Source organism: Salmo salar, chromosome 27 (genome assembly GCF_965601325.2).
Source record: "Salmo salar chromosome 27, fSalSal1, whole genome shotgun sequence".
NCBI lineage: Eukaryota > Metazoa > Chordata > Actinopteri > Salmoniformes > Salmonidae > Salmo > Salmo salar.
In genome coordinates this window covers 9928658-9954516 of record NC_138317.1, presented here as the reverse complement: position 1 = coordinate 9954516, position 25859 = coordinate 9928658, and the positions used below count along the sequence as shown (strand labels likewise).

General features: G+C 43.0%; 1 protein-coding gene across 6 annotated transcripts in view; it reads right to left on the bottom strand.

Moving 5' to 3' along the window:
• The window catches only part of LOC106588461 (microtubule-actin cross-linking factor 1, isoforms 1/2/3/4/5), a 278087-nt gene that overhangs the window by 190086 nt on the left and 62142 nt on the right, over positions 1–25859 (bottom strand). For 2 of the 6 annotated variants that reach the window (XM_082969981.1, XM_082969983.1), the window contains exon 1: positions 16041–16544. The exons of the other annotated variants lie outside the window; for them this stretch is intronic. In XM_082969981.1, the coding sequence (XP_082826107.1) occupies positions 16041–16095 (55 nt within the window). In that variant the 5' untranslated portion in view covers positions 16096–16544. Of the gene's footprint in view, positions 1–16040; positions 16545–25859 lie in introns of those variants that run through there. 6 annotated transcript variants of the gene reach the window in all.

The window sequence follows — 25859 nt, the reverse complement described above, 5'->3', positions numbered from 1 at the left end:
GCTCATCCAGCTCAGTAAAGGGAACAAAATCATCTCATGAAGAAACCCAGTAGACCATTATAGGCCTCACCTGGAGGTCAAGCCAGCAGGAAAACTAAGGTCATGTTCATTAAGGCACCAACGTTTTAAAACACTTTGCAAATGAAAGTGAAAGCGGGTACCTCATTGGACAAGCCAAAGAAGTCCCTCTCCCCGTGTGTCTGTTTTCATCCATTCGGTGCCTGATGAACGGGACCAGGTCTACTGCCCTGCTGCCTGTCAACTAGATGACCTCAGGAGGCCAAGTCATTACAGTGTGTGTACAGTGTCATAACAGGGGGGCCTATCTGACAGAACTGTGTCAAAATAGGAGAGACCTCAACAGTGCACCCACATGCCCCATTAGGTTGACCGTACACCGCCTGACAGTGTCTGTCAAAACAGGTCAAAAGTACCTGGGCAGGCACCAGTGGAGAGACTCTGCCATTTCACCACAGTGTACAAACATAGATAAGCCAGGGCAACTTTACCTGGGTCGTCTACTTGCACTGACTTTGCTGATTACTTCTGTACTGAGGAAACATGTACTTACGACGACTGTGATATGTGGTTGTCTCACCTAGCTATCTTAAGATGAATGCGTAGACTGAAAAGATTTGGCATGGGTCCTCAGATGCTCAAAATGTTCTAAGGCTGCACCATCGAGAGCATTCTGACGGGTTGCATCACTGCCTGGTATGGCAACTGCTCGGCCTCCGACCGCAAGGCACTAGAGGGTAGTGCGTACGGCCCAGTACATCACTGGGGCCAAGCTTCCTGCCATCCAGGACCTCTATACCAGGCGGTGTCAGAGGAAGGCCCTACAATTTTTGTCAAAGACTCCAGCCACCCCAGTCATAGACTGTTCTCTGTGCTACCGCATGGCAAGCGGTACCAGAGCTTCTACTTCCAAGCCATAACACTCCTCAACATCTAATCAAATGGCTACCCAGTCCATTTGCATTGCGCCCCCCCCTCCCCCCCCTCTCTCTCTTTTACACTTCTGCTACTCTTATTATCTTAGTCACTTTAATAACTTTACCTACATGTACATAATACCTCAAAACCGGTGCCCCCGCACATTGACTCTGTACCGGCACCCCCTGTATATAGCCTCGCTATTTTACTGCTGCCCTTTAATTATTTGTTACTTTAATTTTTTTCAATGAAAACTGCATTGTTGGTTAAGGGCTTGTAAGTAAGCATTTCACTGTAAGGTCTACACCTGTTGTATTCGGCGCATGTGACAAATACAATTTGATTTAACTGAGTCACTCTGGATTAAAGAGTCTGCTAAATAACTAAAATGTCAATGTAAAAAGTGTTCATAAGTGCACAGCACAGCAAAATGGTTTCAAACATTTTGCAACGGGAAAGGAAAACAAGCGTTTCTTATTGGACAAGTAGAGGTAGTAAGTACTCTTTCCCCCATTTCACACCGTTTTGTGACTACTGAACAACCCTGGGATATAGCCAAGCTGCCCCTGTTGACCTGACTCTCTCTCACTCACCCATTGATTCCTATGGTGCCGTCTCAAAATATGGGTAGAGGATTCCCTCCTCCCCTCAGGGCAAGTGTCATGTTAGTGTAGTGATGGTGGTGTGTGTCAGTCCTTGTTAGAGTGTGTGTGACACTGAGACCAGTGACAGAGTCAGAGGAGCTGAGGCACCCAGGCAATGGTATACAGTGCTGTGAAAAAATTCGAAAGGGGGAAAATCATTTCTCAACTTTTGCATAATTTTGATACTGAACGTTATGAGATCTAAATGATCAACTAAATAAAGCATTAGATAAAAGGGAACCTGAGTGAAAAAAATAATACAACATACTTATTTCATAAAAGTTATGCAACACCCAATGGTACTGGGTGAAAAAGTAATTGCCCCCTTACACTCAATAACTTTACAGGAAGTCTTTGTTTGGAGTCATTGCAGCCAAAGGTGGCACAACCAGTTACTGAGTGTAAGGGGGAAATTACTTTTTCACACAGGGGCATTGGTGTTGCATAACTTTGTTAAATAAGTATTCTTTTTTTTGGTTATTTGTTCACCCAGGTTCCCTTTATATAATATTAGGTTTTTTGTTAAAGATCTGATATTATACAGGATCAAAAATACGCAAAAATAGAGAAAAATCTGAAAAGGGGGCTAATACTTTTTCAATGCACTGTAGCTCAGAGACGGGCCCAGTACATTTCCTCAACAGGTCTAATACAGCAGCAGTTACCTCTATCCCACTGCTGCCTACTGCAGTAGCACTGTGACTGTGGACAGAAGGGGGGGGGGGGCTGTCGGCACAGAGAAGAAGGCCTCTATGGACGGTGGGAATGGGGGGAGGAAACAGAGAAAGACAAGGCTGTCGGCCCCTTATGTAAACCCCTTTGGTTTTAGAACCCTTACTTAATCACAGGTTAATGGGGGGGGGGGGAGAGGGAGGGTGAAACCGAGAGAGGGAGGGTGAGACCGAGAGAGGGAGGGAGCGAGGGAGACTGAACGAGAGAGTGAGAGAGAGAAAGAGAGAGAGAGAGAAATAGAGAGAGAGAGAGAGAGAGAGAGAGAGAGAGAGAGAGAGAGACGGACCACTAGAGAGGGCAGGAGATGGTTAAGAGGGTACAAGGGGTGTGTGAGAGTGAGGGAGAAATAAACAGAATTAAGGGCCGTGAGAAGAAAAAAAAGAGGGAGCGAGAAAACACTAGGTCAGAGGATGGGAAAAGACGAAGGCGAGAAAAAAAACAAGGCAATAAAATGAGGAGTGGAATGTGGAGTATACAAAAATACAGGGTGACACTGGAGATAACCAAGGTAACACAGGCTTTCATTTTAACCCAGCTGTTCCCTGTCACCATGGTTACTCTACAATTAGGCCCCCGCCCCTGCCCTTTCTAGTCAGGCACTTGACCTGACCTCATAAAAGTTGCAATTATGGCCTATCAGGTCCTCAGGGGCGTTTACTACAATGCCTGCTGAGAGATGGGTGTCCATTACACAATGACGCTCATGGTAACGTTCACTCTAACGGCTGACTTGGGATCAGCTCTTCCTGAGTAAGTCATCATTTTACCCATTGAGTTTACTGGCAAAAACTGGCCCTAGGAGGAATAGTGGTCAAAACGGACAGTTACCAGGATTCAGTGACTCCCCACCATGGGACTGAGTTTTACTTTTGATTTATGAGAGCAAAGGTCACCTACATTGTTAACCACCCGTGTGTGTGTGTGTGTGTGTGTGTGTGTGTGTGTGTGTGTGTGTGTGTGTGTGTGTATGGGTTTCAATGTAAGGCCATATAGGCCCAGATAAGGATGAAATTCAGAGCGTTTGCAGAGTTAGTTAGCATTATTAGCGAGCTAGCTAGTGCTTATCTCAGGCCCTTGTTATGGTGTGTGAGAGTCAGAGAGCGGACGCCATTGTATTGGGTGTGCTCAGTGTAGTCGCAGTCACGCAAAACACAGAGCGATGGGAAAGGACTACCAAGAGTGACCATCCAACTGGGAGACAGGGGAAGAAGGCTCATGTCTCAATTACAGTGTGTGAGAAAAGTGTTTGTGAGAGGTGGGCTTGTATCAAACACTGTATGTGGGCACATTGGTGAACATTTGTATTCGCATGCGTGTGATGCGTATCCATTAGAGGTCGACCGATTAATCGGAATGGCCAATTAATATGGGCCGATTTCAAGTTTTCATAACAAATCGGTAAATCAATTATGGCTGATTACATTGCACTCCACGAGGAGACTGCGTGGCAGGCTGACTACCTGTTATGCGAGTGCAGCAAGGAGCCAAGGTAAGGTGCTAGCTAGCATTAAACTTATAATATAAAAAACAATCAATCAATCTTAACAATCACTTGTTAACTACACATGGTTGATGATATTACTAGTTTATCTAGCTTGTCCTGCGTTGCATATAATCGATGCGGTGCCTGTTAATTTATCATTGAATCACAGCCTAGTTCGACAAACGGGTGATTTAACAAGCGCATTAGCGAAAAAAGCACTGTCGTTGCACCAATGTGTACCTAACCATAAACATCAACGCCTTTCTTAAAATCAATACACAAGTGTATATTTTTAAACCTGCATATTTATTTAATATTGCCTGCTAACATTAATTTATTTTACCTAGGGAAATTGTGTCACTTCTCTTGCGTTCTGTGCAACAGAGTCAGGGTATATGAAGCAGTTTGGGCCGCCTGGCTCGTTGCGAACTGTGTGAACACCATTTCTTCATAACAAAGACAGCCAACTTCACCAAACGGGGGATGATTTAACAAAAGCGCATTTGCGAAAAAAGCACAATCGTTGCACGAATGTACCTAACCATAAACATCAATGCTTTTCTTAAAATCAATACACAGAAGTATATATTTTTAAACCTGCATATTTAGTTAAAAGAAATTCATGTCAGCAGGCAATATTAACTAGGCAAATTGTGTCACTTCTCTTGCGTTCATTGCACACAGAGTCAGGGTATATGCAACAGTTTGGGCCGCCTGGCTCGTTGCGAACTAATTTGCCAGAATTTTACATAATTATAACATTGAAGGTTGTGCAATGTAACAGCAATATTTAGACTTATGGATGCCTCCCGCTAGATAAAATACGGAACAGTTCCGTATTTCACCAAAAAATTATAGTTTCCAGATTTGACCATATTAATGACCTAAGGCTCGTATTTCTGTGTGTTTATTATAATTAAGTCAATGAATTGATAGAGCAGTCTGAGCGGTGGTAGGCAGCAGCACGCTCGTAAGCATTCATTCAAACAGCACTTTCCTGCGTATGCCAGCAGCTCTTCGCAATGTTTGAAGCACAGCGCTGTTTATGACTTCAAGCCTATCAACTCCCGAGATTAGGCTGGCAATACCAAAAGTACCTATTAGAACATCCAATAGTCAAAGGTTTATGAAATACAAATGGTATAGAGAGAAATAGTCCTATAATTCCTATAACAACTACAACCTATAACTTCATAACTGGGTACATAGAATACTCATGTTAAAAGGAACCACCAGCTTTCATATGTTCCCATGTTCTGAGCAAGGAAGCTTTTTTACATGGCACATATTGCACTTTTACTTTGTTCTCCAACACTTTGTTTTTGCATTATTTAAACCAAATTGAACATATTTCATTATTTATTTGAGACTAAATTGATTTTATTGATGTATTATATTAAGTTGAAATAAAAGTGTTCATTCAGTGTTGCTGTAATTGTCATTATTAGAAATATATATAAAAATGTAAAAAAAATTAAATAAATAAATCAAAAACAAAAAAATTGGCCGATTAAATCGGTATCAGCTTTTTTTGGTCCTCCAATAAATCGGTATCGGTGTTGAAAAATCGTAAATCGGTCGACCTCTAGTATCCATTGTGTCAATTAACATGTGCAGTTGGGTGTGTGTGTGTCCGAGAGATCTCCTACAACCTCCGATGACCCTGTGTCGTCTTCCCGCCACATGGTCCTTTTCCCTATCTTCACACACCAAAACACTAAGCAGTTTCCCTAAGAGACGGAACGTCCCATTGGCTAAGTGACGGAACGGAAGACAAAGACGGCCGCGCCGGGGTGGTCTTGGAGGGGAGAAGGATAAAGAAAGAGGGAGGAGGAGTGGAGAGGCGGATCAAGAATAAAGAAAGGGATTCTGTCCCACACAGTAATGCGGAAAATGATCAATCGGCGCACTAATTAGCGCGTTGAGTCAGGTTCGTTAAGGAGAGGTGGTCCCGTTTTAAAGGAGCTTGTTGTGGCACATTGAGGGGTTTAGTTCTGAACCGGCTGGAGAGCTAGAGGACCCGGTGGCGCTGGGCTTTGTTTGAAGAACACCGCTGGTATGGAGAGAGCTAACAACTTGGGACAGGATTGAGGGAGCAGAGGAAAGAGAAGTATGGTAGAGGGAGGGAAAGTGGAGAAAGAAAACGAAGAGTTGAAGACAGGGGCTACAGAGAGAGAGAGAGAGAGAGAGAGAGAGAGAAAGAGACCAAAGACCTAACATGGGAAGACATGGGAATCAGAGAAATGTGTGGGAAAGGGAAGAGAGAGGTGCTGACCGACCAGCAAAAAAAACAGACGTTATGGACAAACAGAGAGGAGTACAGAGATTGAGGGCAAGTGTGTTAATGGTGCCTGAGCGTTTTCATGCCAATGTCTGTATTAGTGTCAACGTTTCCTGTTGATGGCTGGCTCTGTACACAGCCTCCTCCTCCTCATTGGCCACAATGCATTGTCATGTCAACAAAGCACCTTTGAGGGAGGGTGTGAGAAAGGAAATAAGGGAGCGTAACTGAGTGAGGAGTGAGATGAGGGAAAGACAGGAGAGAGAGGGAGCGGGGAGGGTAAGAAGGGATTGGGTCCAGTGGGGAAAAAAGAGATGAGTGGAAAGAGAGAGAGTAGAGAGAGAGGTGAGAGAGGTGAGAGAGATAAGAAGGGATTGGGGGAAGAGGAGAGAAACAAACAGGAGTCCCCTCCATCCTCTATCTATCCTATGGCCAGATAATGAGAGGGCTCGGATTCTGCCGCCTCACTCACAAAGCAAACATACAGGCCTGCACGAAACACAAATGCACTGGATACACAAACACACAACCACCAACAGATATACAGTATACTCATTAACTGGACAGAGGACGCACATGTAAACAGTCACACTGTATTCAAGCCCCGCTGTGCAAGCAGCACACACTCAGATATGCTATCACACCAATACTGTAATACTCACACACAAACACTAAGAGAAATCCCGATGTACCAATTTAGTTCTCGCCAACGTATCAAAGTTTAATATTATTATAATGATCGTCCGATACTGGGCCAATTTTGCGCCGCCCTATGGGACTCCCAATCACGGCCGGTTGTGATAGAGCTTGGACTCGAACCAGGGTGTCTGTAGTGACAGCTCTTGCACTGAGATGCAGTGCCTTAGACCGCTGCGCCACTCGGGAGCTGATGTACCACACCTGCTCTAAAAATCTGTTGAAAAGGGTCTTAATCCACACGCTTTCTCTATCCCCTCTCTTTCCCTCTTACACACACTTCCTCTGTCAGTATCCTTCCCTAGATCTGAAAGCCTATAAATTGTGGCTAGGCTGGTATCAAAACTGTGATAACGCTACGTTTCGCACGCTGCCGTTCACTTAGAAACAGGAAGTGGAGTGGAGCTCACCCCTGCATGTGGAGCCACAGGGCCTGCAGTCAGAGCAACAGGAAGAAAACAGTTAACTGGACAGACACGCTTCCCTCCCTCCCTTCCGGCCTTCCGCAAGGCCAGGAACACAGTGTTCCTACTGGGTAAAATTACACAGCGTAGCAAAACCCTTTGCAACGGAAAACGAAAACCGGTGTTTCGTATTGGACAGGTTAAGGTAGTCCATCTCTGTTTCAATTTGTTTTGTTCCGTTTGGTGCCTAGTGTATACGGCCCAGTTCATTTAAAACCCAGGCCCCGTTCAAATGTGTCCTATCCTTCCTTCCTTAGTCTTGAAGCTCAAGAAAATAAAAAGATTGTAGGTTTTTAAAACCACAAATGCCATTTGTAACCAGTAACTAAATTAACTACACTCTAAACCGACCCTTGACCCTTATCCTAACTTCCGAACACAAATTAGTAAGTAACCTACTTTATCGTTAGTTGTGAAGCATGGCCATGTAGGCACCAGAATACAGGCTAGAAGGTAGAAGCGTGCCTAGCAGGCTTAGCTACCTAAACAAAGTGATAGAGGTTTGTAGCAGGAACATTCTGAAGCTAGCCAAGTTATTGTTGTCGGTATGGTCCTTTAAGAGAATTGTTAAACAATATCGCCCTTGGATCTCTTTCAGTTCATTGTTCTATGACACACTTTATATGGATCACCATTACCACAGGTGACACATACAGTAACTGTACAGCAGGTCAAAGTTTGACACGGTGTTTATTGGTCATAATGGATCTTTAATTCAGGAATTTTGAGATGATTATCTGTCAGCGACTCAGCGGTGGACAGAGTGTGTGAGTGTGTGTGTGATTGTGTGCTAGGGCCGGGACGGAAGCAGTATCGCGATGCTCGTTAGTGTCGTGGCAAGGAAACAAAAACACAAAGCAAATGCATTTTGAAAAACAGGCCTAATGTTGGAAACAAACACGTCATCATCCAGAGTCACATGTATTTTCCAAGTTAAATTACAGCAGATTTTTAAAAGACCAAAGAATTGCACTGTATGTCTGCTTTGTGTTTGCTATAGAAAAAATATTGCGATATCGTCACAGCCCTAGCGTGTGTGTGTGTGTGTGTGTGTGTGTGTGTGTGGTGTGTGTGGGGGATGCATGCATTCATGCATGTATGTGTGTTTATTATCTAACTGTGTCAGCATGGACAGAATGATGTATTGTCCTTAGATGAATAAAGCAATGGCCTTCAGGTCAATAAAACAAAGTGAATAGGATTTGGGATCGCATTTAATCAGACGGCATTCAGCTGCACCAAATAACATTTAACTAAACTGCATTCTGTACACTGACTGGGCATTGGACTCAAACAGAAGAGAAGTAAACAAAACCGACCCACAATGAAAAGGGGAGTTATATCGACTTACCCTGAACAATGCTAAAATTAAAACAAGATCATGTTAACTATAGATTTAAAGTAACTTGAGCTGAGTCACATTGACAAGTAACTTTTATATACAAAAGTATGTGGACACCCCTTCAAACTAGTGGATTTGGCCATTTCTGCCAAACCCATTGCTGACAGGTATATGAAAATAAAGTACACATCCATGCAATCTCCATAGGAAAACATTGGTAGTAGAAATCCCTTACTGAGGAGCTCAATTCAACGTGGCACCGTCATAGGATGCCACCTTTCGAAAAAGTCAGTTAGTCAAATTTCTGCCCCAGTCTACCGTAAGTGCTGTTATAGTGAACCGTTTGGAGCAACAACAGCTCAGCCGCAAAGTGGTAGGCCACACAAGCTCACAGAACGGGACCGCCTAGTGCTGAAGCGAGTAAAAATAGTCTGTCCTCGGTTGCAACACTCACTACCGAGTTCCAAACTGACTCTAGAACCAACATCAGCACAAGAACTGTTCGTATGGAGCTTCATGAAATAGGTTTCCATGGCCGAGCAACTGCACACAAGCCTAAGATCACCAAGCATCGGCTGGAGTGGTGTAAAGCTCGCCGCCATTGGACTTTGGAGCAGTGGAAACTCATTCTCTGGAGTGATGAATCACGCTTCACCATCTGGCAGTCCGACGGACAAATCTAGGTTTTGCGGATGCCAGGAGAACGCTTCGTACCCCAATGCATAATGCCAACTGTAAAGTTTGGTGGAGGAGGAATAATGGCCTGGGGATGTTTTTGATGGTTCGAGCTAGGCCCTTAGTTTCAGTGAAGGGAAATCTTAACGCTACAGCATATGATGACTTTCTAGACGATTCAGTGCTTCCAACTTTGTGGCAACAGTTTGGGGAAGGTCTTTTCCTATTTCAGCATGACAATACCCCCGTGCACAAAGTGAGGTCCATTCAGAAATGGTTTGTCGAGTTCGGTGTGGAAGAACTTGACTGGCCTGCACAGAGCCCTGACCTCAACCCCATTGAACACCTTTGAGATGAATTCGAACACCGACTGCGAGCCAGGCCTAATCACCCAACATCAGTGCCCGACCTCACTAATGCTGTTGTGGCTGCAATGTTCCAACATCTAGTGGAAAGCCTTCCCAGAAGAGTGGAGGCTGTTACAGTAGCAAAAGTGGGACCAATTCCATATTAATGACCATGATTTTGGAATGAGATGTTCGACGAGCAGGTGTCCACATACCTTTGGTCATGTAGTGTATATTGAACTACAATAGAACGTATTGACACAATGAACTAAACTTAAATGAACTCAAATGGAAAGTTCAGTAAAGTAAACAGATGTCAATATTGAACTGACCACATTGAACTATAGTAGAACCCATTGACAGGAACCACAATGGTGTGAACTCAATGAACAAGAACTGGAAACCGAAACTACTGTAAAAAGAGGAAAAGGGCTAAGGAGGACGATGACACTGGGTGAGGGTTGAATGATAGAGAGAAGACGTGAAAAAGGAGCATGAGAGTGTGGGAAGAACAGAGTGCGTGAAGATCAGTCTGAGTCAGCTGGGAAGGAGCACCGTGTTGCACCGTGTCGCGTCGCCAGGCGAAGCCGAGGGGCGAGACTGGGGGGAACAGGATCAAGGTGTTAACGGCTGCCTATCCTTTTTCGTCTTTTACACTTCCTCTTCCCTCCCTTTACTCCATTCTCTCTTCATCCTTCAACTGCTTCTCCTCTCTTCATCAATCCCTCCTTTTCCCTAGCTCTTTCAAAATGTCCTCAACACGGTTCTCTCCCTCCACAAATCTAATGACTTCCCTAAATGGTATCTTCTACTAAACTTCTCCTCCCACTGCACCTCCTTTTCCCTGTCTCTTTCTTTTCACCAGCCACTTTTACTCCCTCGCTCCTTCAATCTCTTCTCCTCCGCCCTCGCCCACACTCTTAAGCCATTGCCTCATAGCTCACACAATAGATCTTGCCACTGCACACACACACACACACACACACACAGCCCATAATTACACCCTCTCTGCAGAGGGAGGACCAGAGTTATAAACCGAGACACAGATAGGAGTGAATCATCGTTGAGTGCAGAGAGAGAAAGGAAGCCACAGTAAGCACTGTATTACGGCGAATGAGTAGAGTTCCAACCGGGTCATGCACAAAGCAGCAGTAAGATCTTGTCATCAGAGAGAGTTAAACAGAGGAGAAAGAACTGCCAGTGTTACGCAATGGGAATCTATCCAGCTAAGCTACCAACTGGCAGGTTAACGTTTTTCCCGTCATGAATGTTGTTCTGTAGGCAGCTCTGCAGTGGTCACTAGCTGGCATAGCCACAGTCATAAAATCACATTTTAAAACTGACCCTAACCACAACGCTTACTCTAATGCCAAACCCTCATTTAAAGCCCAAAACCTGTTTTTTTTTTCTCTGGAATTTTATGAACTCAGTCCGGCTTCAAAAATGTACTCTTGTAGAATGCACAAGTTGCAATTGCAAAATTAGGTAGAGCATCATCCGTTTCTCTTGTCATGTTGGTCACTGCATACCTTAAGAGAGATATTTATGACTTGTCAGAAATGTCCAGATCAACTAGCCCATGTCAGCTAAAGTTTTTTCATTTCTTTTTTTTTGCCAGTCGATATTGTCGTAATTTTTCTTTCACTCGAATATCACGAATACACATTAGGCATGGCAATATGTATAGAATTGCAAGAAAATAAGCTTTAAACCTGCTAAATTCTCTTGACCAACAAGAGGGGTGTGAACAGTTTGTGTCATGAACTGCGCCTGTGCCTATAGAAATATACATGGGATGTTCCCCAATGCTGGAAGGGGGCCCCCCTCAGAGTGAAAAAGTTTGGGAACCCCTGCACTATAGTCCTGCTGACTCATGCATGAGCTTTTGAGGGGGTAGCTAGTGGGGCTACCCTCTCATGCAGCCTTGTTTATGTTGGCCAAGTCTACCAGTAAGCCTATCATGAAGTGCCACACCCAGGTGGCATGACACAGATATACCGAGAAGAGGTCTTATCTGCCCCTCACATCTGGGTGACTGGTACTCCACTGAGCGCCAGTGTCGGCCTGTGCCTCCAACGACTGACCTCAAAATCAGCCTGTAGCAACTTCATGTCATAACTGGGGTCATTAGTGCTGTACTGAGAGAACGCGGTGGGGGGGGGGGGCACACGAGAGAGACAGTGAGGTCAGGTAAGGTCAGTGGCGGCAACACTGGATACTACTCACAGATGTGTGGTTATTTTGCTCTCTACAACTGGTCCAAGATCAGGGTTTGTTGTCCATTTGTTTAGCTCGTAGTAGTTATGGTTCAGACTGGGTTAAGGGAAAGCTGACCCTGAATCAGTGATTGTGAAAAGTAGCAGAATCAAAGGCTGAGTGTCCTCTCCTGACGTAAGGTTAAAGCCTTGCTATTGACACTCCATGCAACATCAGCTTTGCAGCTGAGGACAGCAAGTTTGTCACCCTACACAGGTTTTAAGCTGTAGTGTTATCTGTACCTGGAATTGAGGTAGTAACAGGTGATGGGAAGTCATTATTAAGTTTAAAGAGAGAGTGTTTAATGAGATTTAGGGATATGTGCGGTCTTACAAGAGGTATTGCGGTTCTGTAGTTGTCGTCAGACGCAACAATGTGGGCTTGAAATGGTCATGGAATTCACCCAGATTGTCAGTAGATTTCAGAGCTAATTGGAGAGGAGACGGAGTCTTGTCAGAATTATGCAGTCTATTTAAGGCCAATGCGGACTGGCCTTATATGGGAGTGAGGCATCAGAGTCAGTAACGCTGTGAGGAACGTGTGTGTATTTGTGAATGTGTGTGTTAATGCGCACATGTGTGTGCGCGAGTGGGCTTGTGTAATAGCGTTTGTCTGTCCGGTGTATTGAGAGGGATAGATGAAGCTAAATCAGGGTTAGTGGATTACAGGACAACAAGTCAAGACCAAGTGGCATCAATGAGACTACCAGGCAAACACACACAAGACCGTTTGCATACCTGCTGTGCACTTCACAGATGCAATCCATGCACACATTCACCTCCAAGCTGTCCCACCCCATCTCACAGGTGGTTCCACACCATCCAAACTACACAATTCATTTAAAATATACTTTACTCCATACACACACACACACACAAAATTGAGTACAAGGACAAGCATCAATATTATCCTCATGACAAAACATGATTTTAACAACCCATGACCAAAACACAAACCATTAAAACTAAATAAAGACTAATAAAACCTATTTCTTTATGTTAAAACTGATATAAAAAGCTCATATGATTGGATTAAAATATACACTTTTGACCTTGCTGCTTATTTTACTCATGGTCCTTGTGTAAGCTAACTGCTGGTTCTAGACAATGGACTCCTGTGTCCGATTCCAAATGGGGTACGGAAAGCTCCACGCCATCTCCACCATATGTCAAATATCCCAAAGGTGGTGCCGTACGCGGAGCACCCGGCGCAAATGGCTGCCCCATGATCTGGGATTCAATTACACTGGGTGAAATAGTACCCGCACCATTTTCAATTAACATTGTAAAACAAAGGCGTCATATCTCCTGCCAGAACAAGCTGTTGAGGGAAGGATAAACATGCACCAGTGATTCAAAGCTTGGAGCGCTCAGCAGCTATATGAGATGTGTCATGCTGAATAGATCCGACAATGACGCCATTGTTTGTTGGGTTTTATGTCCTGTACATTTTTTTTTAATATATATTTAAAAAACACTCATCCCTGTGGAAACAGAAAATAAAAGCTTACAGTATCTTATCTAACGACACAAAACGGTGAACAGCGATTAACACCACCTGTGCTACACTTGCAGGAACAGATAGGCCTACATACGTACCTACAAGCATACCGCCAGCCCAAACGAAAGCAGGTCTGCAGGTGCAGGTTGCAGTCATGTGGACACAGCGAGTACAGTAGATAAAGTTCAGCTACTCCCCTTTAACAAATCATGACCAAACACTGGAGCAACCGCCTGAACACATTCAACTCACACCTCTCACTGTCACACAACTATTCATTTAGCCATTTGTTTCCTACGACAGCTGACGTTGAACAAAAACACTCATACCGGTGACTAGGAGCCTCGTGTTCGTGGCTCATGCCAACGTTACACTGAGCTAACAGGTACATTTTTGAAAGCAGGACAACCACGTTGGATAGCTCACTGTGTACTTCTGTTGCATTTCCATACCGTATCAATGTGGCTTTAGTCGTACCGATTCAGACTTTCTACCCATGTCTTAACATCAAACATTAAGAGCTTAACAACAGAACTGGTATGGGACCAGCTGTTGAAGTGAAAACAGAACTAGCAGGTGCACAGCGGCTGCCTTGTAGCAACAATGGGGAAGGGGCTCTGCTTTCATTTCAATTCAGCCTTGAGACTGACAACTCAAAAGTCCACTTAAGACCTGCAAAGAAGTGTGACGACAAAAACACTTGCGAAGCTTGTGGTAGAAGTTACCTTTGGGCAGAATAGACAGAGCTAGGATCAAGTTACCTAATCTAAAATCCTAACCTTAAAGATAAAATCCACCCAAAACCACTCATTTAATTTACAGTGTTTCATTTTGGCATCATAATTAAAGTTTGGTAGCGACATGGAAAATCATTGAGGAAATCTGTTGGAGCTCAAGTTGACTACAAAATCCACAATGCAATGCTCTCTCTATGGGCTGGTAGCTACAAACAATAATACCAAAGACAATTTCAGCATGTAACGTAGCTAGTTATCTGTAAAATAGCCTAAACAACAGATGGAGGTCTAACATTCGCAACGGCAAATATACTTTTGAGGAGATGGGAAACATTGCCCATGCTACGTCAAAGGGTGCATTCTGGGCAATTTTGGGAATAATCTTGGGTGCCCTCCTAGACTCCCAAGAATTGAATGGTAGTCTATTGGGCGATAGCTCAAAAACGCAACATTAGCAAGAATTTCATCAACAAGAAGTACAACATTCTAAATATTTTCAGAGATGTGATAAAATTAACTTGCTATCTCTAGTATCGTATAGCTTTGGAATTGTGACATTATGTACTTTGAGGAAAATACGCATATACACTTAGCAACCGCGCAACGCAGCATGACAATGTGAACGCGATTGGTTGACAATCTGCTTGGTGGGGCGTTATATGTTTCCTTCATTCTTTGGATCTCCTTTCTATAGTCTCTCTGGCAACGGCACCATGCAATGCACCCTGGACTAAAGTGGCCGACAAATAGGAAAAATGTGCTACATCCTCCGTTAAATTACAAATTCTCGAGGTAGGAATATCGCTAAAATATGATCAATGGCTCATTCGAGAGAAGACATCCTCCCAGGTTATGACATCGGTCAGTATTGAAATCTGACATATATGATAACGTCTTCTAAAAATCATATTCCTATTAACTTCCAGTGTAGTGATAGACTATTACAATGATACGTTATACCGGTTAAATTTCTGCCTGCTTGAACGCAAATAACTCAGATATACATGAAAACATGACATGACCCAGGGAAATCAATATAACATCACTCAGACGCACAAAAACAATATAACATTAAAAAATGGGTGAACCTTTCCTTTAATTTTTTAAGTGACCTTAGATCAGAGTTTGTTTGGTAACTTGAGCCTACTCCCCTCAGGGACAGTTGACTTTGCCTGTCAGAAGCTAGGCTAGGTTAGCAACTATGACAGCTGCTGCTGATGCAAAGCATCTTTGTCCCTCGCCGTGTCACCAGACACTTAGAACAAGGAAGTGTCCCTCAGTTTACGGGCAACTTCAACTTAATACACTCAGAGGACAGTTGACTTTGGCCTTGTGTTGGGCCGGGTTGGGCTAGGCAAGGACATGCTAGCTACAATGGACAGCTGGGGCAAAGCATCCCTGCCTCTTGCTGTGTCACCAGACTACTGTAGCATCCACATGGAACAAGTGTCACTCAGAGGACAAAGAAGAGTCACAATGTAGAGAAGCCTAACCATGTGGGCAATTAGCATCTTATTCTAATTTAGCCATTGATGCTACTGATTTCATGTTGATTTAGATCTCGGTGTTAATGACTTAACAACATACCAAATCTCCATGTTGACAGTTTTAATGAAGTGAGCTAATCTGATGGAAAGTCCTTATTCTTTCTACTAACCTAACCACTTATCTGGCCCCTGCTAGTCAGGTAAACAGAGAATGCTCTTTAGCGCTTTGATGCCAACTTCAACAGAAAACTAGGTACAGAAAGGAGGTTGAATACAGGAGCCAAGGACCACGTTACCTATTATTCATGCGTCACCCTCTAGGCAAAAATAGTAGCACAGTCATCCTTATACCCCAGCTAAATTTGATCAATCAATGAAGACAAACCAAGCGAAAAAAAATGTACAGTTTCCCATTTTACGATTGGTTTTAACAGATTAAATGATTCACAAGGGCACCGACCTTTCTTCTCATTGAGATCCTGGAGATACTGCCTGTAAGCAGCTGTGGAGTTCATCACGCTCTCAAGGAAACCGAGAGAACAGGACAAAAGATGAAGAGAAAAGAAAGAATATGGGGAAAGAGGGGTGGGAAAAGAGAGAAGCGAGGGGGAAAGGAGGTATAGACAGAAAACAGAGGTAAATTGAAGCAGTGGGACAGTAAGGGTGAGAAAGGAGAGTGGATACAGAGAGAAAGAGCAAGGGAGAGAAAGAAAGAAAGATGGAGACTGTAGTTGATCTGTAGGCTGAGGATTTCTGGCTGTCAGGGTAGACCCATCCTTAAATGTTTAGGTAATCCCAGATCTCTTTCTCCACTCTTGTCTTTTTGAAGCTTTTTCTTCCTTTAGCGAGTGTGTGTGAGAGTGTGTGTGTCAGCCGTGGTAGCTCGGACTGAAGCAGTGTGCTTACAGCCCTGAGCCAGGATAGAGGAACTGGACTTTGACCACAAGACAGGTGATGTCACTGCCAGAGCCAGAACATGTGTTTCACTTATTGCCTCGGACGGAGTGTGCGTGTGTTTGTATTAAAAAGGGGGCGAGAGGGAAAAAAAGCCGTGTGCTCTTATTACTCAGTGTTCAGCTGTGCATTATTCAAACACGCATGTGTGTCAAATCAAATTTGATTTGTCACATGCTCCAAATACAACTGGTGTAGACTTTACTGTGAAATGAAGAGTTTAATAATTATATTGATTTAAAAAAATAATAATTTTAACACAAGAGGAATAAAATAAAATACAAGAAGAAGAAGCTATATACAGGGAGTACCAATACCAGATCAAAGTTCTGAGGTACGAGGTATTTGAGGTAGATATGTACATAAAGGCAGGGTTAAGGGACTAGGCATCAGGATAGATCAAATTAAATTAAAGAACCGAGCAGCAAATTGTATGTAAAAGTGTGTGTGTTTCAGGGAAAGAAGGCATTCTCAGAACTAATGTAAGATATTTCCTGATTTGTGACTCCCTCTGCCAGCTCTTTGACTTTCAGCTGGCTGGATCAACATACTGGAGCAGATTACACTTGAAACTCTAAAACCCTCACTCTTGGTCTTTCCATTTTTATCTTCTTTCTCTCGTTCCGTTATTATTTCCGCTCTCTCTTTTCACCTTGATGAAAAAGTAAACAAAGTGAAGTGAATGATTACCCCATGGTGTAACCCTGTAACCTCAGACACACTACTGATCTACAGCGGAGACTAAACAGACTCTTACCTGGAAGGGTAAATGAGAGCCGCTGTCATGGCAGCCCATGGGGTGTGTGCTATTAGTGTCAAATTGTTTCCTTTCCTTGCTTCCTTGACCTAGGGATAACTTCTGCATTTGAAAAGGAGCCAACAGGTCTCTACCTTGTTGCTCCCAGTCTCACCGATCATTTCATTTAAGATCAGTGGTCATGTGGCAAAGACAATAAGGAAAGTAAGCTTTTTATGACATTAGAAAACTGCTATTGTCCTGCTCAGAACTCTCTCCTCACACAATTACTACTACAGCCTAGATTAGAAGGAAGGTGTTCAACTTCAGTAATGTTAATATGGGGCTTTTCAGATTTCTATCTCACCTCCCAGACGCAAAACCAAAAACAAACCCGCGTTCCCAGACACAATAAACAAGTTGTGTCATCCAAACAAAAACCTCTCAGTCACCCAGTCACAACAGTTGGAGAAACACACTTTCTGCAGCTTTGGCGCTAACAAAGACCCAGATGCTAGATGCTAATGTGTGTGAGAATGCAAGGCACACGCATGATTCAGTATGGGCCAGCAATTAGCTGTGATTAGTTATAGGGGAGGATAGAGCAGGGCCGTGGTGCTCTCTACCCGTCTGGCTCTCTTCCATTCTCTCGCTCCCTCCCACACACAAAGGCTGAGGTAAAGAAGACAGGCGACCAAACACTGAGGATGGGTGAAATTGGTGTGTACATGTGTGTTTACCAGGGTTAAAAGGTCAATTCTGAATTTAGTTGCAAATTGCTCTTTAATTCCAATTCAGTTCTTGAAGAATTGACCACTTCCAAGAAGCAAAATTTTAATTCAATGAAATTCAAATGGCTTTTTATATTTTTTATTCTACACATCACTATAAAAAGGTTTATTATGACATGTAGTATATGGTTGAAACATTTTATTTTAAAACGCATTCTCTTAAAAGCGATTTTAAATAAATGACAGTGGTCTGGACATATTCTAAACAGGTTGAGGGTTGTCTATAATAATTCATTTTCGAGAATGCATGAGATCAGACACTGCAGAATGACACTGAAAATACTGACATCTGAGTTATAATCAACTAATATTTGAAGTGGTATGTCCATTCTTTGCATTAAGTGGCAGATCTTTTCAATAAAATATTTGTCAAATAAGACTTATGTTTACTGTATCAGTTTAATAGGTTTGAATTCAACGTCATTAAATTCAAATTCTGGTGTTTACATGAGCAGAGTGGGTCTAGAGTGTGTGCACAGGCCTATATGATAAGGGGGAGTGAATATTTAGATCAGAGTGAGATATTGAGCCCAGGCTCCATCCTGCTCTGGACTGTTGAGCGCAAACACTCACTCTTTCATCATTCACACTTACACACTGACTACACCACTTGCAAAATAAATTCCGAAATCTATATTATTCAATTATTGTAGCCACACTGCTCGCGAGCGTCTGCGTTGCCAAGAGCTAAAATAGAAGTCCTTTCTATTTGTGACGCAGATCGCGCTGCAAGTCCTGCCTCTCCCATCTCCTCAGTGGTTTATAGAAGCAGATACCCACATGCCATCTCATTGGTTATACCCACGAGGGTGATTGAAAGACAAACTGTGTCATCGGTCGTTGTGGTAATACTATGAAGGTTTAGATGCCAATCACCATATAACTTTCAAAGTCACCCCACTTACCACTTACCAGCAAACACACAAAACCCCACCATGCATAACATTAACACACGCATATTGAAAGACAAACTGTGTTGTCGGTCGTCGTGGTAATACTATGAAAGTTTAGATGTCAATCACTATATAAGTTCAAAGAAGAAAAAGCCTGGAAGGAGGAGATGTGTGGATTAATTGTCAGAGTAGAGAACCTTGTGCATTTCAGGTAAAATAACTCAATGTTTAGATCCCAGGACAAATTAGCTAGCAACAGCAAGCTAGCTAGCTAAATTGCCATAAATGTTTAATGCTTTTCGACCTGTCCCCAAATTAATGTAATTGGTTCAGAGTTTGTTTTGATATTTTAACCTATGTGTCGTGATCGCATTGGTGTGGGAGGACAAAATAATTGTATGTCCGATGGCGCACACTCGCAGCCAGTTTGGGTTCCATGTTATGAGGCCATCCCTGCTTTTAACCCCTTCATCGTCTTCACCCTCAGAAACAGTCTTTCAGCACCCTTCCCACAACCCGTAATGCTTGACGCATACGCACTAGTATTTTAGGAAATTCAACACCGTTCTCATTTCAAAACCTTGTTTGTTGTTCAACAATCCTGAACAAACCCTTCCACATAAGGCAGTCCACAACCACTTTTAAAGTCACCCCACTTACCAGCAAACACACAAAACCCCACCATGCATAACATTAACACACAGTAACCCAAACCTCTCCATCCACCGAGTCTCCAGGGCCTGTCACACGAGGGCAAAATGGGTAGTTTGAGGAGGTAGCCCATGGCAACAGCATGGTAGGTGAGTCAAACAGCCTGTCTCCCACAGCATGGTTCCTGTTTACCACATTTACCAATTCCTCTGAAAAGACTCAAGCCTGGCGACACCATGGGATCTGACCTGTTACTACGGTAGACTAACAGTAACTGATCGGCTTTCTATGGCCTTTCAACATACTGCCAAAACTCAGTCAAAATAAGGAAAAACAAGGACTTGTGCCATTGGACTGGGCCTAAAGGTACAATAATACTGACCATAAGGATTATCCATTTCTGTAGGACATATCACAAAACAGAATTACTGTCATGAGTAGAACTCTAAAAGCTACATAATGCCACAGTAAGTTTTATGAAAACAAAGTGCAGGTTAATTCAGAGGATTCACTGTCTTACCTTTGTTGGAGGGACCCAGCAGCAACAGGAGCAGCATCAACATGAAGAGAAAGAAGAGAGGCTTTGGTTAGCATGGAGAAAAAACGGTAGTGCTGTACAAGCTGAACCCACCGGCACCGACTCAAAGCTACTGTACGTGAAGGCAGTGGTGAATTGGCACACAGACTAAGAAGGACCACACCCAACACTGTTGAGATCAGTTCTCATTTGTATCCAACTGTACTAGGGGTGCAGTTGGATATTTGGCATGCAGAGACATAATGACAATTACAGAATTTTTCCCATTGTGTCAGGTTCGCATGTGGTCTACCGCATTCGCTGAACGTGATATCGATTCAGAAAAAAAATGTAATTAAAAAAAATATAGAAACCAGTGGCCAGGGAATAGAAAGGCATTCAAGAAAATGCTTACAATACTTTTTTTGTTTAAGGCAAAATGTAAACGTAAGCAGTAAGAACTGAGACGTCAACATGCTTTGCAGATTCTACTTCACCCCCACAATCTATACTGGTAATCAGTGCTTTCCTTCAACACATACAGTTGAAGTCAGAAGTTTACATACACTTAGGTTGGAGTCATGAAAACTAGTTTTTCAACCACTCCACAAATGTCTTGTTACCAAACTATAGTTTTGGCAAGTTGGTTAGGACATCTACTTTATGCATGACACAAGTCATTTTTCCAACAATTGTTTACAGACAGATTATTTCACTTATAATTCACTGTATCACAATTCCAGTGGGTCAGAAGTTTACATACACTAAGTTGACTGTGCCTTTAAACAGCTTGAAATGATGTCATGGCTTTAGAAGCTTTTGATATCATTTGACATCATTTGAGTCAATTGGAGGTGTACCTGTGGAAGTATTTCAAGGCCTACCTTCAAACTCAGTGCCTCTTTGCTTGACATCATGGGAAAATCTAAAGAAATCAGCAAAGACCTCAGAATAATTGTAGACCTCCACAAGTCTGGTTCATCCTTGGGAGCAATTTTCAAAAAAAAAAAAAGTAGCACGTTCATCTGTACAAACAATAGTACGCAAGTATAAACACCATGGGACCATGCAGCTGTCATACCGCTCAGGAAGGAGACGCATTCTGTCTCCTAGAGATGAACGCACTTTGGTGTGAAAAGTGCAAATCAATCCCAGAACAACAGCAAAGGACCTTGTGAAGATGCTGGGGGAAACAGGTACAAAAAGTATCTATATCCACAGTAAAACAAATCCTATATTGACATAGCTTGAAAGGCCGCTCAGCAAGGAAGAAGCCACTGCTCCAAAACCGCCCAAAAAAAGCCAGACTACAGTTTGTAACTCCACATGGGGACAAAGATTGTACTTTTTGGAGAAATGTCCTCTGGTCTGATGAAACAAAAATAGAACTGTTTGGCCATAATGACCATCGTTATGTTTGGAGGAAAAAGGGGGAGGCTTGCAAGCTGAAGAACACCATCCCAACCTTGAAGCACGGCGGTGGCAGCATCATATTGTGGGGGCGCTTTGCTGCAGGAAGGACTGGCGCACTTCACAAAATAGATGGCATCATGAGGGAGGAATATTATGTGGATATATTGAAGCAGCATCTCAAGACATCAGTCAGGAAGTTAAAGCTTGGTCGCAAATGGGTCTTCCAAATGGACAATGACCCCAAGCATACTTCCAAAGTTGTGGCAAAATGGCTTAAGGACAACAAAGTCAAGGTATTGAAGTGACCATCACAAAGCCCTGACCTCAATCCTATAGAAAATGTGTGGGCAAAACTGAAAAAGCATGTGCGAGCAAGGAGGCCTACAAAACTGACTCAGTTACACCAGCTCCGTCAGGAGGAATAGGCCAAAATTCACTTATTGTGGGATAGCTGATAGCTGACACTAAAGAAGAGAGATGAAGCGCAAACAGCGGCAGACTGTGTGGGAAACAGGTGCGTGTTCACGTCAGATAGATACTGTCACAGGCGCCCAATCACAGCACTAATCAAACACGCAGTTCTCCAATCACTGGTTGACTGTTTAGACCATGACACCTCAGCCCATCTAACACATGGAGTGAGGCCGCGGTTGCCAGACACCATCGATTTTTCCCACATCGTACGAGAGCGTTGCATCATTAAAACACTATCGGTCTCCCCCACGACGCCACCTTACAAGGTGTGTCCCCCTGCAGAACTGGCAACCCCCTCAGTCTAAAAGGGGAAAGAACCTGCTTTGATGAATAGACAACACACGGGACAGCTTAGAGTGCGAGAGGGTCACGAGGTGAAACACACACCGTCTCACAACGAAGCATTCATCTAGGAAAAACAGGGAGTCGTTCTGGACACTGTCATGCGAGAGCAGAGAGAGGAGAGAGAGAGAGAGAGCGAGCGAGATGACTGAGGGGACAGACTGCCCCAAGGGTGAGGAAATGGAACAGCTCCCGCAGAGCACAGCCAGTGTTCTCTCCCAGTTGTGGAAGAGTGAGAGGGGGATGGGAGAGATTAAGAGATATCCCTCTATCTGCAGACACACCTAAATGTAGGTCACCCAGAGCACAGAGATGGAGGGAGATGGAGAGAAAAATAAGTAGAAAGATAGGAATGGGAGGGGACTAATAAGAACAGACAGAGATAAGACCAGAGAGAGAGCTAGAAACTAAATAATAGAAATTGTATGAACTGGTAAGGAAAGGAGAGAAATAAAGAAATGATGGAAAACAAAGTCCCTGAGAAAGAAAGGGATAGGCTATAGCAGTGGTTCCCAAACTTTTTATAGTCCCTTACTCCTTCAAACATTCAACCTCCAGCTGCCCTCTAGCACCAGGCTCAGCTCACTCTCAAATGTTTTTTTGCCATCATTGTAAGCCTGCCACACACTATACGAAACATTTATTAAACACAAGAATGAGTGTGAGATTGTCACTTCCCACGAGCCGGGTTGTGACACAAGAGCTCTTATAGGACCAGGGCACAAATAATAATAATCAATAATGTTGCTCTTTATTTAACCATTTTACGTATAAAACCTTATTTGTTCATCAAAAAAATAAATAACTACAGGTTAATGAGAAGGGTGTGCTTGAAAGGATGCACATAACTCTGCAATGTTGGGTTGTATTGGAGAGAGTCTCAGTCTTAAATCATTTTCCACACACAGTCTGTGCCTGTATTTATTTTTAATGCTAGTGAGGGCCGAGAATACACTCTCACATAGGTACGTGGTTGTAAAGGGCATCAGTGTCTTAACTAGAGGTGGACCGATTAATTAGGGCCGATTTCAAGTTTTCATAAATCGGTAATCAGCATTTTTGGACGCCGATTATGTACGATTACATGGCACTCCACGAGGAGACCGTGGCAGGCTGACCACCTGTTACGCGAGTGCAGCAAGGAGCCAAGGTAAGTTGCTAGCTAGCATTAAACTTATCTTATAAAAAAACTAACATAAATCACTAGTTAACTACACATGGTTGATGATATTACTAGGTTAACTAGCTTGTCCTGCGTTGCAAATAATCAATGTTAATTGTTAATTTTGTTAATTTTTCATCGAATCACAGCCTACTTCGCCAAACGGGTGATTTAACTAGCGCATTCGCGAAAAAAGCACTGTCGTTGCACCAATGTACCTAACCATGAACATCAATGCCTTTCTTAAAAGCAATACACAAGTATATTTTTTTTAACCTGCATATTTAGTTAAAAGAAATTCATGTCAGCAGGCAATATTAACTAGGGAATTTGTGTCACTTCTGCGTTCTGTGCAAGCAGAGTCAGGGTATATGCAGCAGTTTGGGCCGCCTGGGTCGTTGAACTGTGTGAAGACCATTTCTTCCTAACAAAGACCGTAATTAATTTGCCAGAATTTTACATAATTATGACATAACATTGAAGGTTGTGCAACGTAACAGCAATATTTAGTCTTATGGATGCTCACTTGTGTGGGTTGTAGACTCCGTCTCATGCTACCACTAGAGTGAAAGCACCGCCAGCATTCAAAAGTGACCAAAACATCAGCCAGGAAGCATAGGAACTGAGAAGTGGTCTGTGGTCACCACCTGCAGAACCACTCCTTTATTGGGGGTGTCTTGCTAATTGCCTATAATTTCCACCTGTTGTCTATTCCATTTGCACAACAGCATGTGAAATGTATTGTCAATCAGTGTTGCTTCCTAAGTGGACAGTTTGATTTAACAGAAGTGTGATTGACTTGGAGTTACATTGTGTTGTTTAAGTGTTCCCTTTATTTTTTTGAGCAGTGTACAATATAGCAAGTAAAACACTGGAATGGTAGATTTGCAGTGGATGAATGTGCAAAGTAGAAATACTGGGGTGCAAAGGAGCAAAAAATAAATAAAAATACAGTAGGGGAAGAGGTAGTTGTTTGGGCTAACTATAGATGGGCTATGAACAGGTGCAGTAATCTGTGAGCTGCTCTGACAGCTGGTGCTTAAAAGCTAGTGAGGGGGGAGATAAGTGTTTCCAGTTTCAGAGATGTTTGTAGTTCATTCCAGTCATTGGCTGCAGAGAATTGGAAGGAGAGGCAGCCAAAAAAAATTGTCCGATTAATCGGTATCGGCTTTTTTTTGGTCCTCCAATAAAATCGGCATCGGTGTTGAAAAATCATAAAAATCGGTCGACCTCTAGCCTTAACAGCGCGATTTGACCTGGCAGGTTACTCTGAGCGCAGCCCAATCCAGAAATCTGTCAGTGGCTTCTGATTTAAATTTAATTTTCACAGAAACGCCTGTTGCAATTTTGATGAGGCTCTCTTGTTCAGATATCGTTAAGTGGACTGGAGGCAGGGCATGAAAGGGATAACAAATCCAGTTGTTTGTGTCATCTGTTTCAGGAAAGTACCTGTGTAATTGCCCACCAACTCACTCAGGTGCTTTGCTATATCACATTTGACATTGTCCATAATTGAGGTCATTTGCACACAAATAAATCATACAATGGTGGAAAGACCTGTGTGATGTCTAGATTCAGATCATTCAGGTGAGAAAAAAAACATCACCCAGATAGGCCAGTCGTGAGAAACTCGTCATCATGCAAGCGGTCCGACAAGTGAAAATTAAGGTCAGTAAAGAACTTTAAGCTCATCTCTCAATTCAAAAAAACATGTCAATACTTTGCCCCTTGATAACCAGCGCACTTCTGTAGGTTGTAAAAGCATTACATGGTCGCTGCCCATATCATTGCATGGTGCAGAAAATACACGAGAGTTCAGGGGCCTTGCTTTAACAAAGTTAACCATTTTCATTGTAGTGTCCAAAACATCTTTCAAGCTGTCAGGCATTCCCTTGGCAGCAAGAGCCTCTCGGTGGTTGCTGCAGTGTACCCAAGTGACGTCAGGAGCAACTGCTTGCAAGCGTGTTACCACTCCACTATGTCTCCCTGTCATGGCTTTTGTGCCATCAGTACAGATTCCAACATGAGCAGCAGCTACGTTTGGCTACATATGGACCGAGAGAGTAACGGTTAATGTGATTGGGTGTTAATTATTTGACTAGGCTATCTGTATTTAACATTGGTTTTGTTATTTCGCTGAACACTAGATGGTTTAATTGTATTTTGGGCAGTGAAACAAGGCTACTCCGGCGAGAATTTTTTTTTTTCAACTCACCCAAATGTATAGCCCCGTTGGAAAATATAAATGTACCGTTTGAAAATGTGAAGAAAACTGTAAAAAATATTTTAAATGTGAATCATATTTTTAATTGACGTACCTCCGACGGCATTGCGCATACCCCTGGG